The 15023-nt window shown below is 32.2% G+C and overlaps 1 protein-coding gene across 8 annotated transcripts in view; it reads right to left on the reverse strand.

Moving 5' to 3' along the window:
* LOC143042841 (arf-GAP with Rho-GAP domain, ANK repeat and PH domain-containing protein 1-like) overlaps positions 1–15023 on the reverse strand; it is a 100570-nt gene that overhangs the window by 9774 nt on the left and 75773 nt on the right. For all 8 annotated transcript variants that reach the window (XM_076215319.1, XM_076215317.1, XM_076215314.1 and 5 more), the window contains 12 exons: positions 14283–14373; positions 13805–13882; positions 13254–13388; positions 12826–12931; positions 12379–12466; positions 11095–11172; positions 10141–10242; positions 8144–8212; positions 7673–7781; positions 6980–7110; positions 2525–2641; positions 1748–1830 (listed from right to left, as the gene is read on the reverse strand). In XM_076215319.1, coding sequence (XP_076071434.1) covers positions 1748–1830; positions 2525–2641; positions 6980–7110; positions 7673–7781; positions 8144–8212; positions 10141–10242; positions 11095–11172; positions 12379–12466; positions 12826–12931; positions 13254–13388; positions 13805–13882; positions 14283–14373 — 1187 coding nt within the window. The remainder of the gene's footprint in view (positions 1–1747; positions 1831–2524; positions 2642–6979; positions 7111–7672; positions 7782–8143; positions 8213–10140; positions 10243–11094; positions 11173–12378; positions 12467–12825; positions 12932–13253; positions 13389–13804; positions 13883–14282; positions 14374–15023) is intronic.

Below are 15023 nucleotides of genomic sequence, written 5' to 3' on the forward strand. Positions count from 1 at the left end.
TCATGTGTCATACTGAATCTTACCAACAGGTATTGTAAATTCAGAAATTATTGCAATGTTTTATAGTTTAAAAATTTGACAGGGTTATAATAACAAGGATTTAAACTTGCATTTCGAGTTTTTTTTCATGAATAACACAGTATTTTTCTCAAATTGCAAAAATTAAAATGGCATTTTAGACTAAAATAACAAAATCCCAATTATAAATTATTTCTGAATTTACAGAATCATCTTCTGCTGTAAATTCATGTCACTTGTCAATCTGAATCTAACCAACAGCTAATGAAAAATTGGATAGGTATCGAAACCAAAATCACTTGGATGGAACAGATTGTTTCAGCTGACTTTACATACCTGTCAACCTGTGACGATGAAAATGCAGGTCATGACCTGCATTGAAGAATCAAATCTCAGGTCATAATGCGTACGAACTTTTTCGAGCTGAATTTCAGTATTTATGGTACATTTTCTTATTATGTATATCAAAGATACCAAAACATCAATGCATGTTCACTTGGTTAAGTCATTTTAAATCTTATTTATTATTATTTCATTACACTTTTAAAGATTTTTATTAACTTGTGTATCACAGTCTTATTTCCTTTACATTTGTCATCATCTAAAATTTATTTGTAAAATCAGTCTACTAGCCTTTAAACATACCATGTAGAGAGAGGTATTACATGAATGAACATTCATCTCTCCATGATAAAATATAGTAATACAGTTAAAGGATGTATAAATATAAAAAATAATTTTCAACTTTTTTTAAAAAATTGTATAAAGGTATAAAAATAATGAAAAGTTATTTTTCAATATGTATTTGAATTTTATATTATTATGATTTAATCTTTTTCACCCATAAAACGTAAATATAAGGAATAATTTTGAATGGTGACAAATAAGGGGAAGTAACTCTTAGTTGAAATATCTTTGTAAAACAACAGGGCAATTTATTTACGACCTAAAGCTAAGGTAATTGGTGTTAATCAACAGTGTGTTTGACACCAGAGCTGTCAAGTGAAGCCATGCACTTAATGGGTCACTTAATTTGACAGTTTACATAGCTAGATGAACTGCATGTTCATTGAAGAATTACGAATTTGCCGGTATTTCAAAGGAATATTACTTATGTCATGAAAATCAATCTCAAGGCTAAGAAATACGGATGAAATCGGGTCATTTTCGGAATTTCCGGGTTATTTCAATGACCCGGCGGGTGATCCGGGTGATCCCTCAGAATTGTGAAAATCTCGGGTCACACCCGCAGAATCCGGGTCAGTTGACAGGTATGACTTTATCTGAGATTTGAATGAAGCTCACCTAGCAATATTGATTTCAATACCTTAAAATGTGTTTTCTTAAAAGCTCTATATATAATTTAAACTGACATTTTGCCAAAAACAGCAGTCACTTATAATAAATGGGTTTTCTTATTTCAGCGTATTTTATTAGTAGTATTCTGAAATATAAAGACATAACACAAGCAGAAAAGAACATAGAAAATAAGGTTAACCTTAAATCTACAACTTTTTTTAATTACTTTAATGTTTAATGAAACTTGTGCCTGTTCTAATCATACATAAAATGACATACAAATGCATAATAAAAAACATTCTAACCAAATTAATAAAATCTACACAATCTAATATTACAGCTTACAATAATATAAAAGCTATCAATGAAAATAAACACAAACAGGAAGCTCCCTTGTGACAGAAACCCGTCAGTGATATAATTGACTTACTTTTGAGCATTTTTCTTAGGATCAGCACCAAAGTATATAAGCATATCTTCTATCTGCCACGATTTTGAAGGCATTGTATTGTACTGTAATAAAACAAATAGCAATTATTAAAACAAGTCACATTTGATGGCATGTTATTATAATTATCCAATTTCTGTAAAAAAAAATTAAATCCAAAATCTGCCATTTTAGGACAAATAGCTTGCAATTTAGGTCATGACTGGCAAATATAACAGCTTCATGACCCTTGGATTAGTAAGATTATTCCAACATTGTTCCTGTAAAACTTGCGACACCATCTTTCAGTAAATTCGGTAAATTAAGGCAATATAAAATTTCAGTGAATGTCAATTTCAGTGATGTTGCAACAGCATAAAAGTGCATGATTGTGACCACAATAAATCTGTGATTATAACTTAATTCAAATGAACTAAATACAAAGTTCTTCCTTCAGAATAATATTTCTTTTTTCTATAATCAGCAGTTGTCATCAGACGACAGTTGTTATCCATTCGTTTGATGTGTTTGAGCTTTCTATTTTGCCATTTGATTACAGACTTTCTGATTTTAATTTCCCTAGAGTTCAGTATTTTTGTGATTTTACTTTTTGCAGAGAAAGGACAAAAAAAAACTGCATATAGATATATATGATAAAAGATTTAAGAAAGTGAATTCTTATTACAGCAATACTCACCGAGTCACAATATTTGCAATAATTTCTGAATTCACAATACCTTTGAACATTCACAGTTCTGTTAATGATAACAATGTACTTACCCCTAAATCCTTGAACAAGGACAATTTTGATTGGTTAAATCCAAAAGAAAACTTCTTAAATTTCTCCTTCTTTTCTTTATATTTGAACTCAGCAAATAATGCATGGTTTGGATCATACTGAAATACAACAAATATTTCGTAAAGATACATTGGATAATTGATTGATATTTAACACCACTTTCAAAAAGATCAGTCAGCCAGGTTTTATTGGTGAAGGAAGACGGAGTCCCTGTAGAAAATAACTGAACTTCCGTAGAAAAACTGCTTGCTAGCCCATTAAGATAAGGGTCAAATTCTTCTGCATTAGTTGGGTTCGAAACTTATAAGGTGCCACATGTGGAGCAGGATCTGCTTACCCTTCCGGAGCACCTGAGATCACCCCCAGTTTTTGGTGGGGTTCGTGTTGTTTATTCTTTAGTTTTCTATGTTGTGTCATGTGTACTATTGTTTTTCTGTTTGTCTTTTTCATTTTTAGCCATGGCGTTGTCAGTTTATTTTAGATTTCTGAGTTTGACTGTCCCTTTGGTATCTTTCGTCCCTCTTTTATAACATCAGTATTGACAGGTTGGTGATTACAGTAGCTTAACAAATTAGACCATCCGACCACTGAGGCCCCATTGGATACCTCATTTTCTCTAATTATTAGCAGATTTTGAATTAAACCCCAACTTTGTTTTTCTTTTTCATATAACACAATATGATATTTCACAGCATTTAGTACAATAAAGATGATTTAATTGTGAAAAAAAAAAAAAAAAAATTTTGCTTGCTCTCACTTATGCATGGTAAAAATCATTTAAAACTGTCCTCTATTGTAAAGTTGAAAAGAAATGCCAAAAGGAAACTATCCATAGTGACATCTCTCAGATAGGACAAATCTTTTTGGAAAACGCTAAACAAATTATAGTTTGCCTACATAGTCTAAAATGATAAGACAAACAACTGTCACCACCTTTTTTATGTGATACAATATTTCTTATTCTCAACAGTAAAATTTAAGCAACTGCTATAAAATGGGGGAGTAACACAAATAGTGTACTTTTTGTCCAAAGAGGAGAAATAAATGCAAACTTTTTATTGCTGCCAAATAAAACTTCCCAGAGAAGAAACAAGAGGCTCTCAAGAGCCTGAATCGCTCACCTGGTAAACAATGCCTTATTTACCCCTTAAGGGGTCAATTGACAATTTTGGTCATATTAACCTATTTGTAGATCTTACTTTGCTGATCATTTTTGCTGTTTACAGTTTATCTTTATCTATAATGATATTCAAGATAATGACCAAAAACTGCAAAATTTCCTTAAAATTACCAATTAAGTGGCAGCAACCCAACAATGGTTTGTTTGATTCGTCTGAAAATTTCAGGGCTGATAGATCTTGACCTAATGAACATTTTTACCCCATGTCGGATTTGCTCTAAATGCTTTCGTTTTTGAGATATAAGCCAAAAACTGCATTTGACCCCTATGTTCTATTTAAAGTAAGGGCGGCCATGTTTTTTGACGGATCAAAAATCGAAGCACACACTTTGTGCAGGATAATCTAAGGAACTATCATGCTAAGTTTCATCCAAATCCATTCAGTAGTTTCAGAGGAGAAGATTTTTTAAAGTTAGCAAATATGATGAACAAATTGTGAAAAATTGTCATTAAAAGACATTTACCCCTTAAGGGGTCAATTGACAATTTTGGTCATATTAACCTATTTGTAGATCTTACTTTGCTGATCATTTTTGCTGTTTACAGTTTATCTTCATCTATAATAATCACAGTGTACAAGCGGACAGTGACACAAAACGGAAGTTGCTGATCTGTCCGACGGCGATCGGCTCGTTGTTTTTCAAAAAAATATAGAATATCAACACAAAGTGTCCCATAATGAATTGTTCAGCAGCTCAAGGTAAGTGAAAACTACAATGATGTATTTTTGACCATTTAAAGCTTATTTTATGCTTTTAGCATCAACCGTCTTTTTAAAATAACTCCTGATCATGAAGAGGGGTCAAAATTTTGCGATTTTTCGAGTCATAAATCTTAACAAAACTCCGAAAATTCAAACATTTTCAAGATTTTTAATCGATACATAGTTGAATAATCATATTCCGCATACACACACAAAAGTTTGGTTCATTTTTTTTTATTATATTGTCACAATTGAATCTTTTCTATTCAAAGTGTACTGTCCGCCTCGTTGCCACCGTATGTTTTCATACTGTCCGATTCGTTGGTCATATTCATGATCGATATCTTAAGCAAAAGTAAGATTGAAACATGCAATTTATCCACATTCATGACCGATTTCCTAGGAAATATCAACATTTATAAAATGTTACTGATTATTACATATAAAAAGCATTGTTAATGCATGCACATGAAAATTTAATATACGTTTCTCTAGTTTGTTTTAGGAAAATGGGGCACGTAGGTGATTTTTATGGTATATTTATTCATACATTCATGTGGAACATTGTTATTTTTATCACTCAAAAACATAAATAGGGGTAATAACTTTTCATGAAAAATACAACCATGCAACAAAAGTTATTTCTAGGCCTTTTATAGCTGACTATGCGGTATGGGCTTTGCTCATTGTTGAAGGCCGTACGGTGACCTATAGTTGTTCATTTCTGTGTCATTTAATTTGTTCTCTTGTTTAGAGTTGTCTCATTGGCAATTACACCAAATCTTCTTTTTTATATTTATAAACGTTTGACACAGAAAATCAAAACAATAGTTTCTTACACCCAGTTTGCGTCTTATTTCACCAATAATCAAACAAATCTCATGGCTTGGAATTCAAGTCAAAAAGAATCAATTGAAAAGTTACGGTGTACTTGAATGGTCCATGAGTTTGTTTTCCTATTGCCTTAGTAGAGGTAAGAATACTTATATACACACATTTAACATGAAGTATGCGGTGAAGCCTTTCTTGTTAAATTTTTTATCATAACTTGCATTTATTCTGTATGAGTTATTATTCAATTCTTATATGTACAAATCATCGATTAAATAAATTAATATGAATACATTCACGTTACTTAATACATGTATTTGTAATCGCTTAGGCAGTTGCGGATCCAGGCGGTCGGGGGTCCGGGGTTGGGAACCCTAGTTAGAATCTAACAACAAGGTCCGCAAACGATGAATACGAGCAGCAGACATGAGTAAAGGTTCTGGAAGAGTGACCAATGTCCCCCTTTAATTGACACGAGATCCAAGCTGAATATATAATCTATAAATATTTTCCATATATAATCATAGACAGTATCTGTGTTGAATAAAGTTTAAATGTGGATAAATTGCATGTTTCAATCTTACTTTTGCTTAAGATATCGATCATGAATATGACCAACGAATCGGACAGTATGAAAACATACGGTGGCAACGAGGCGGACAGTACACTTTGAATAGAAAAGATTCAATTGTGACAATATAATAAAAAAAAATGAACCAAACTTGTGTGTGTGTATGCGGAATATGATTATTCAACTATGTATCGATTAAAAATCTTGAAAATGTTTGAATTTTCGGAGTTTTGTTAAGATTTATGACTCGAAAAATCGCAAAATTTTGACCCCTCTTCATGATCAGGAGTTATTTTAAAAAGACGGTTGATGCTAAAAGCATAAAATAAGCTTTAAATGGTCAAAAATACATCATTGTAGTTATTCACTTACCTTGAGCTGCTGAACAATCCATTATGGGACACTTTGTGTTGATATTCTATATTTTTTTGAAAAACAACGAGCCGATCGCCGTCGGACAGATCAGCAACTTCCGTTTTGTGTCACTGTCCGCTTGTACACTGTGATAATATTCAAGATAATGACCAAAAACTGCAAAATTTCCTTAAAATTACCAATTAAGTGGCAGCAACCCAACAATGGTTTGTTTGATTCATCTGAAAATTTCTGGGCTGATAGATCTTGACCCAATGAACATTTTTACCCCATGTCAGATTTGCTCTAAATGCTTCCGTTTTTGAGATATAAGCCAAAAACTGCATTTGACCCCTATGTTCTATTTTAAGTAACGGCGGCCATGTTTTTTGACGGATCAAAAATCAAAGCACACACTTTGTGCAGGATAATCTAAGGAACAATCATTTTAAGTTTCATTCAAATCCATTCAGTAGTTTCAGAGGAGAAGATGTTTGAAAAATTGTTAACGACGACGACGACGACGGACGCCAAGTGATGAGAAAAGCTCACATGGCCTTTTAGGCCAGGTGAGCTAAAAAGTGCAAATGTAAATCGTCGCTAACAATGAAAACTTGGGATCTTTCTTTATGTAACTAAATCAAGTAAAATTGAAACTCTATAAATTAAATCACTATGAAATGGGTTAGAAAGGACTTAATGGGAAATATAGTATCAGTGAAAATAAGACGTTTTACAGTACTGCCAGACATAAAAACATCTAACAATACCACCCTCCCCCTCCCTGTCAAACTTACTACTTCATCAAGTTGTAACAGTCTTTCTGCTGATTTCATCACAAGATGTGTATTTTTTCTGTACTCTTCTTCCCAATTGCTCCAAGACATCACAACATCTAACAGACACTCACTTGGATGTAATGGTCTTTCTAAAATTACCCCAAAAAATACTAATGTAGAATTATAAGGTTCGGAAATTTATAATCAACGTAAAACTAATGACAATTGACCTTAAAAGCAGTAAGGTGTAGGATCTTGAATAACCAGTTTAACCGCGCCAATTTTTTCTTTGCATGTCCAAAGTCAGTAACCTAGTCAGCAATTGTTGTCAATGTTTTAGTTATATGTAGAATTGTTTTTTTAAAACCTTGATTGTTTGATTAAATCAATTTTCATCTTTTAAAGACTGGGACAGTTTAGAAGTTGACAAATATATCTATTGCACTCTTATGTATTTTTTTGTTTAAGTTGATGTATCATTGGCATAATAATTATGTACATAATCCTTATGATTTAAATAAATTACAATCATTGTCCAGTGGAAGATACAGGGGAGATAACCCAGGGGACGATCAATACATTTGAATGGTTGAACCCCCCTTTTCCCTTTATCCTGGGTTGGGACCCCCTTTTTAATGGCTGGATTCACCCCTGATGTCAAACAGATAGATGACAATGCATAAATTATCAATGATTTGACCAGATATTTACCTAAAACATCAGAATACACAACCTCGTACAAGACCCACTGTCCAAGTGATAATCTAAACTTCCTCTTCATGTGTTCTACAGCTTCTCCAACAGAACCTCCACGCTTAGCCTGCAAGACAAGGGGGAAAATATTAATGTGAAAAAGTTGAAGAGAAATGTTCTTGTCAAATGATTGGTTGAAGTTCAATTATGATGTCAAATTTTCTTTATTTGTAAAGTCATGAAAAAAGGCCACTATGCTTGGTGACGTCACAGATAAAGAAAGCAAGTTTCTGAAAATATGTTTCTTCCGGTATAAAGATAACTTTCTTATAATTAATTATGCTCCCAAAGAATAATTTGTGTTTTACTCTTGTTGTAATTCTTCTAAAGATTCTAACTTGTCTTATTCCCCCCCCCCTCTTTTTGGTTTTAACACTAAAAAAAATGTTTGTAAGAACTACCCACCCCTCCTTCAGATATAATACTTACACTATAAACCTCACTCTGATTTGTTCTGTGCTGGTAAAATATAGTAACCATCATTTCACCGATCTGACTCTGAAATAATAAGACCAATCAAACAAGGACCATAACTCTGCACAAAATCATCAAACCAGGACAAAATTTAAAATTGATCTGTAACTTGTCATTATAAATTATCAAATCATAATCTTCAAGCATGATGAAAAAAAGTGTGGATAACTGATTTGCCAGACTGAGGTATGGACAGACAGCCGGACAGAGAACAAACCTAAAGTCCCCTTCAACTTCATCGTTAGGGGACTGATAAGCAATAAACCACATGTATATATAAAGCCAGAATGTCAGAGACACAGGAGCTACACATATAAAATTCTTCAAGAAATATGTAAAGATATTTTTTTGTTCTTTTAATAATATTTGATAATTACTTATTTTCAAAAGTGTAAAAGACATTGCTGATATAAATCTACAATATAGGATGCATTTTTAAAAATCTGGTAAGAATTGAACACATGAGAGCGCTAACTATTCAATTTCCAAAAAAATAATATTTTCAAGATACATTACTTTTTCAAAAATGATTTATCTGGACTCAAAACTGATGTAAGAACTCATCCAAGACATTGCAACTATAAACCTATGGTATTTATAGAATAACTAATCAAAGAATTTAAATAGAGAAAAATATTCCACAAGTGACCTAACAACACATTAATTCACAAATGTGTGTAGTGCATGAGTTAGTTATCAGAGTTGTTCAGTCACGAGTTGAATATTTTTCAATATTTGAATTCTTTGATAAGTTATTCTTTTTATTAAATTGGTAAATGACCTTTTTTCTGAAATAAAAGTAGAAAATATAAGGAAATATATTTTTCTAAGCATTCACAATTTGTTTTGATCTAACGTCATGACAACGCCTTCTGTTGTATAACATCACAGGAATGAAATAACCATGTTTATTTCACATCTGAAAATATCAGGATTTTTTTCACTGGGAAATCAATGTAATTCTTTGTAACCAATATATAAAATTATAATTAGACCATTCCTGATGTAGACTAATTTAGGAAAGCCTTTCCAACACACCAAATTTATAAGGTATTTTCATATTGTGTTGTGGTCAGTTATTTTCCTTGTAATTGTATCACATCAACTTATTGTTAAACAAATTAAGGCAGTTAGAGTATAATAAATGGCTGAGTATATATACTATGTAAGCAATACAAGTAGCTTATCAATGTATAAGCAAGTAATGCAAAGAATGTCTAAATTTAACCACTTATGAACTTATAAACTGGTGTTGTCTTTCAATCCATTTCCAGTGCCCAAAACAAGTTCTCATTGTTAAAAACAGAACTCAGTGTTTAAACGGAACGTAATATCTTCACCAAAACAAGTGTTTAAACCAGAACTCAGTGTCTAAACCAGAACACAGTGTCTAAACCAGAACTCAGTGTTTAAAACAGAACTCAATGTTATACCACAACACAAGTTTTTAAAACAGAACTAAGTTTAAACTTAAACTCAGATTTAAAACCACAACTCATTGTTTAAACCAGAACTATGTGTTTAAACCAGAACTCAGTGACTAAACCAGAACTCTGTGTTTAAACCAGAACTCAGTGTCTAAACTAGAACTCAGTGTTAAAACCAGAACTCAGTGTTAAAACCAGAACTCAGTGCGAAAATCATGTTCAAACCAGTACTTGTGTTTAAACCAGAACTCAGTGTTTATTAAGAACAGTGTACAAAATCACACATTAATTTATCACAAGTGCATCGTGAATTAAAATCCAAAATATCTAGCAGAAAGGCCATTAAACTGCAAAGCACTGCCAAATGAAAGCGTAACTCACAAATTCTACCGGCTTTTCAAATGACATTTGTTTGATCCTGAACAGAATACGTTTACGTTCTTCTTCAAGTTGTTGGGCTGCTGTCTTTTCCTTCTATAGAACAGAAAACACATGTTTAAATATTGATGTGTGTTATGTACTTACAAGATGTACTGCTGAATTACGATGCTGCAATTCGGCCATTTTTATTTTTTGCTGGACCGCCTGCAGCATGCTCTCTGACCTTTCAATTTTCTGCACCTCTTCCTGTTAACATATTAAACGACACTGACTTAAATATATTGTGGAATCATTAATTTTCGTTGATTCCAATTTTTGTGGCTTGAGGGAAAATTGTATCTTTGTGGATATTTGATTTTTTGCGGTTTAAACAAATTCTGCATTCAAGCTTAAGGGCAGGTTGTAATATGTTGAACATTTAAATTTGTGGTTCAACTTTACCCAAGAAATCCACCAAAATTGGTATCCCACAAATAATAATGAATCCACAGTATACTTGATCGTTTGGCAGTTAAAACAAATATGTTAAAATGGTGAGGAAATTGAAAAACAAAACAAAACTATGTTTTGGGGGCTACATTACAAACATTTATTCAAATTTCAAGAAAAATGGTGCCAAAACTTGTCTATTTGTCCTACCCAAATTCATTGACAGAATTTTCGTCTGACAGAGGCTTTTTTTTTTCATAAAAAGTTATAAGGGTATAAAAACTGAAGAACAGTAAAGTGAAGCCATCCAAATTTGTACTTGATCTGAATTTTGTGGTTATAAGCACTGTGAATAAGTTTCATAACATTTGATTGAGGCAAACTGAAGTAAGAGAATGAAAAAAAAATATTAGCAATGTATCCATATATAAAGGGGCATAAGTCTAGACCGTATGTAAATGTCTTCATCCAAATTAGGACATATGGACGGACAAGGATAACACTTAATCCCCTTCTCCACAGCAGGGGCATAAAAAAGAATATGCAGTGATATTAATCAAAGTATAAAACTTAAGACAAGGTCTTAAAACTCCATGCCTTAAAAAAAAGTATGTTCAATTTCTCAGTTCAAACCTTTGATACAAAGCACTGTTTTTAAAATCCACTAACCTCAAACAGAACACTGTGATGTGTAATCAGATCTTCAATCACTCTCATTTCTAATGGCAAATGATTCTGAGCTATCATCTACAAAACAAAAGTAATAAATCTGTAACAGCTAATCAAGGTAACACTACATACAGTAAAGATACATAACACTAAATATAGTATAAATCAACTGACAATTCAATCATGTTCTATTGTAAAGGAAATATTAAGCATTTCAATGATCTAAATTAGTGTTTGTCAAACTGCTATATATTCCTTATCTTCTTTGATAGTAATAACAAGTGAAACTGCCAGCTACTGCTCACTGATGATACCGCCGCCGCAAGTGGATAATATAAATAGTGTAAAAATATGCAAGTGTTCGGTAAACAGGAAGTTGTCGAGTGATGAATCTGAAAACGCATCACACAGTATAGCTGACTTATATGAATCCTGAAACCAAATTTCAGAAATCCTTGTATTGTAGTTCCTGAGAAAAATGTGACGAAAATTTTCAACTTGGCTATCATGTGTAAAATCATACAAGTGTTCGGTAAACAGGAAGTTGTCAAGTGATCAATCTCAAAACGCATCACAGGGTATAGCTGACTTAGATAAACCCTGAAACCAAATTTCAGAAATCCTTGTATTGTAGTTCCTGAGAAAAATGTGACGAAAATTTTCAACTTGGCTATCATGTGTAAAATCATACACGTGTTTCGGTAAACAGGAAGTTGTCAAGTTATCAATCTGAAAACGCATCACACGGTATAGTTGACTTATATAAATCCTGAAACCAAATTTCAGAAATCCTTGTATTGTAGTTCCTGAGAAAAATGTGACGAAAATTTTCAACTTGGCTATCATGTGTAAAATCATACAAGTGTTCGGTAAACAGGAAGTTGTCAAGTGATCAATCTCAAAACGCATCACACAGTATAGCTGACTTAGATAAACCCTGAAACCAAATTTCAGAAATCCTTGTATGATAGTTCCTGAGAAAAATGTGACGAAAATTTTCAACTTGGCTATCATGTGTAAAATCATACAAGTGTTCGGTAAACAGGAAGTTGTCAAGTGATCAATCTCAAAATGCATCACACGGTATAGCTGACTTAGATAAACCCTGAAACCAAATTTCAGAAATCCTTGTATTGTAGTTCCTGAGAAAAATGCGACGAAAAATATTCATGGGACGGACGGACTGACGGAAGGACAGACAGAGGTAAAACAGTATACCCTCCCTTTTTTAAAGCGGGGGTATAATTATCTAACTTAAGACATGATGATATATGTATACCTTACCTCAGCCCCACCCTTCATCAGCGTTGAACCAAATGCTAAGGCAATATTCTTTACGTCCATCTTGTTCTCAGCACTGTACGTGGACAAACTGAAATTAAACAAAAAAACATCGATATTAAAGTTCCAACAGATATTGTGTGGATTTGTAGACTTTCCTCTACCCATTACTGTAAATTCAGAAAATTTTCACACAATTTTATGTAAAACATTTACATGCACATCCAAAAGTGGCAAAATAATCAGTTTAATGATGGTGGCTGCAAAATTATAGAAGTAGAAGAAGATGCCAATGAGACACATCTCTCCATCCAACTCACAAAAGTAAACCATTGTCTGTCAAAGTACAGCCTTCAACATGGAGCCTTGGCTATAAAGGGCTCTAAAATGACTATGGTCAAACAATAAGGTTTCAAAAAAGCAAAAACTAATTTACTACTTCATACGTACCATGCTAGATGTAGTATAAGTTTTTTCACTGTACATTTGTTCACCAGTGGTAATTGGTTAATTTGGAACTTATAAAAGGATAGTTTGGATTCTACACTCTCCATAGCTAAAACAGATAAGGTATAAACATTGTAGTCTTTATAAATATGGCTTCTTCCATTGCAGATTATTAAGCATAATCTAAGTTGAATAAGGTTGGAATATTGTTCATGCAATGCATTGATAAAATGATAATGATAATGAATTAATTTTTTGAGCTTTATTAACCAGAGAAAATTCAATTGAAATTTTCAGTCTATTGAAACTGGTACCAAATACATATCTATAACTGGTACCTAGCCTACCTATTTTGTACTGAAAACTACCTGTACTGGTTCCTAGCCTACTTATTTTTTACTGAAAACTACCCAAACTGGTATCTATCATACCTGCACATTTGATCCAGTCTTGGTAAGCTATCTTTGTAAACAACGGATCTTTAAGCTGTCTAAAGAATCTTTTTAAACAATTAGCAACCTCATTGACTGAGTGTAAATCCATTCTCAAACTTAAGCTATGTGCATCTGAAAATATAAATATGCTAAATTAGGTACTGATCCCAGATCTTTTTAATATATTCATGACCTTTTTTAACTAAGGATTGATTGTCAATATATCCAATATGGAAGAATAAATGCTGACCCCTAAAGGTTCTAAGTGGCTTTTGTTTAGTCATTGACATTTTCCTTTTAAATTTCATTCATTAATATTAAAAACATATTATAAATTTTTCAGTTAATGATGTTCACTTAAACCAGAGTTTTTCATGGATATGCAGCAACCTCAAAAATTGTCTATAAAAATGACAAAACTTGATCAAAATTCCAAATAAAACAGTCTATTCATATCTTGTGGAAACTAGAACTGGATTGTGTATTTGACATGGTCTACAGAAAATAATCAAATCATTATTTTACCTTGACACAAAAAACACATTTACCTGCTAAAAACCGTGACAACACATTCTGTATTTTAGAATCCTGGGCAGCTAGTCTATATACACCTTCATCTTTAAAACCTTAAAATAAATAGAATTGAATAGTTAACTATAATTGTGAATCCATACAAAATAAGAGGTGAGTTTTTATAAATAGATGATTTTGTTTTGACTTTTAAAGTAGAAATTTTCACATACTTTAGTTGCTGATATCTTAAGCCAAAAATTATTATTTTCGTACCTCAGAACCAAAACATTGACATGAGCAATCTTTTTACGGTATACAACTTTAAAAAGAAAAATACCTTGAATATGAATTGTTAATCTTTCCTTGTGTTAATTCATCAACTATTTTAAAGTTTGAAAATTGACAAAAAAAAATTACTTTAAAATAAGATCTACACTTATCATGCATATTGACAATCCTCATCCTTTTGTCATAATTTTCTCTTTTATTTTTATTACTCTCCCTACAACTTACCATTATCCTCTATAAACTTGATACATTTATGTACAATAACAGGGACATTCTCTGGAGTTAATTGTTGGTCCTCAATGGTTGGGCCTCCTCCCTACAAGGAAACAATAGTCTAGAATTATTAGAGTAAAAACTGTCTAAACCAGGTCCCTTTTTTACAAAATACTGTGGATTCATTTACTTTCGTGGATTAAGGAACAATTCTGTTACTTTATAGATATGTGATTTTGTGGTCCTACCTAGATTTTTGTATAAGCCTATGGAAAAGTAGTATTTCATTTACGGCTAATTTCCTACTGCTTGTAGAGTAAAACTTTGGTAGGCTTGTTTGTATTGTTTATATAAATATTAATTCAAGCTATGTTATTAAGATTGACATCGTCAAACAATATATAAAGGCATAGTAAAACCAGTATATATTATATTCAAATTCGATTGGACATTATCCCAATTACAATTGTACAATATACAAACAAAGCAAGCAAGCTCACCAAAGTCTTGCTTTACATGCATTAGGAAATTAGCTGTACACATTTGAATTTTTGGATCATCTTTATCAACAGACAATGAAAACTGGTATTCCACACAAATTAATGGATCCAGAGTAGGTGTATTTAATTTTGAAAATCATATATGATTTGTATGTATCAGTGATGGGGCTGAAAGTTTCATGCATGAACATTTCCAATCATGAATGAATGCCAATCAATATCAGAAAAACATTAATTCATCTCAAGTTAGGCT

The sequence above is a fragment of the Mytilus galloprovincialis genome, chromosome 8 (genome assembly GCF_965363235.1).
Source record: "Mytilus galloprovincialis chromosome 8, xbMytGall1.hap1.1, whole genome shotgun sequence".
NCBI classification, from domain to species: domain Eukaryota; kingdom Metazoa; phylum Mollusca; class Bivalvia; order Mytilida; family Mytilidae; genus Mytilus; species Mytilus galloprovincialis.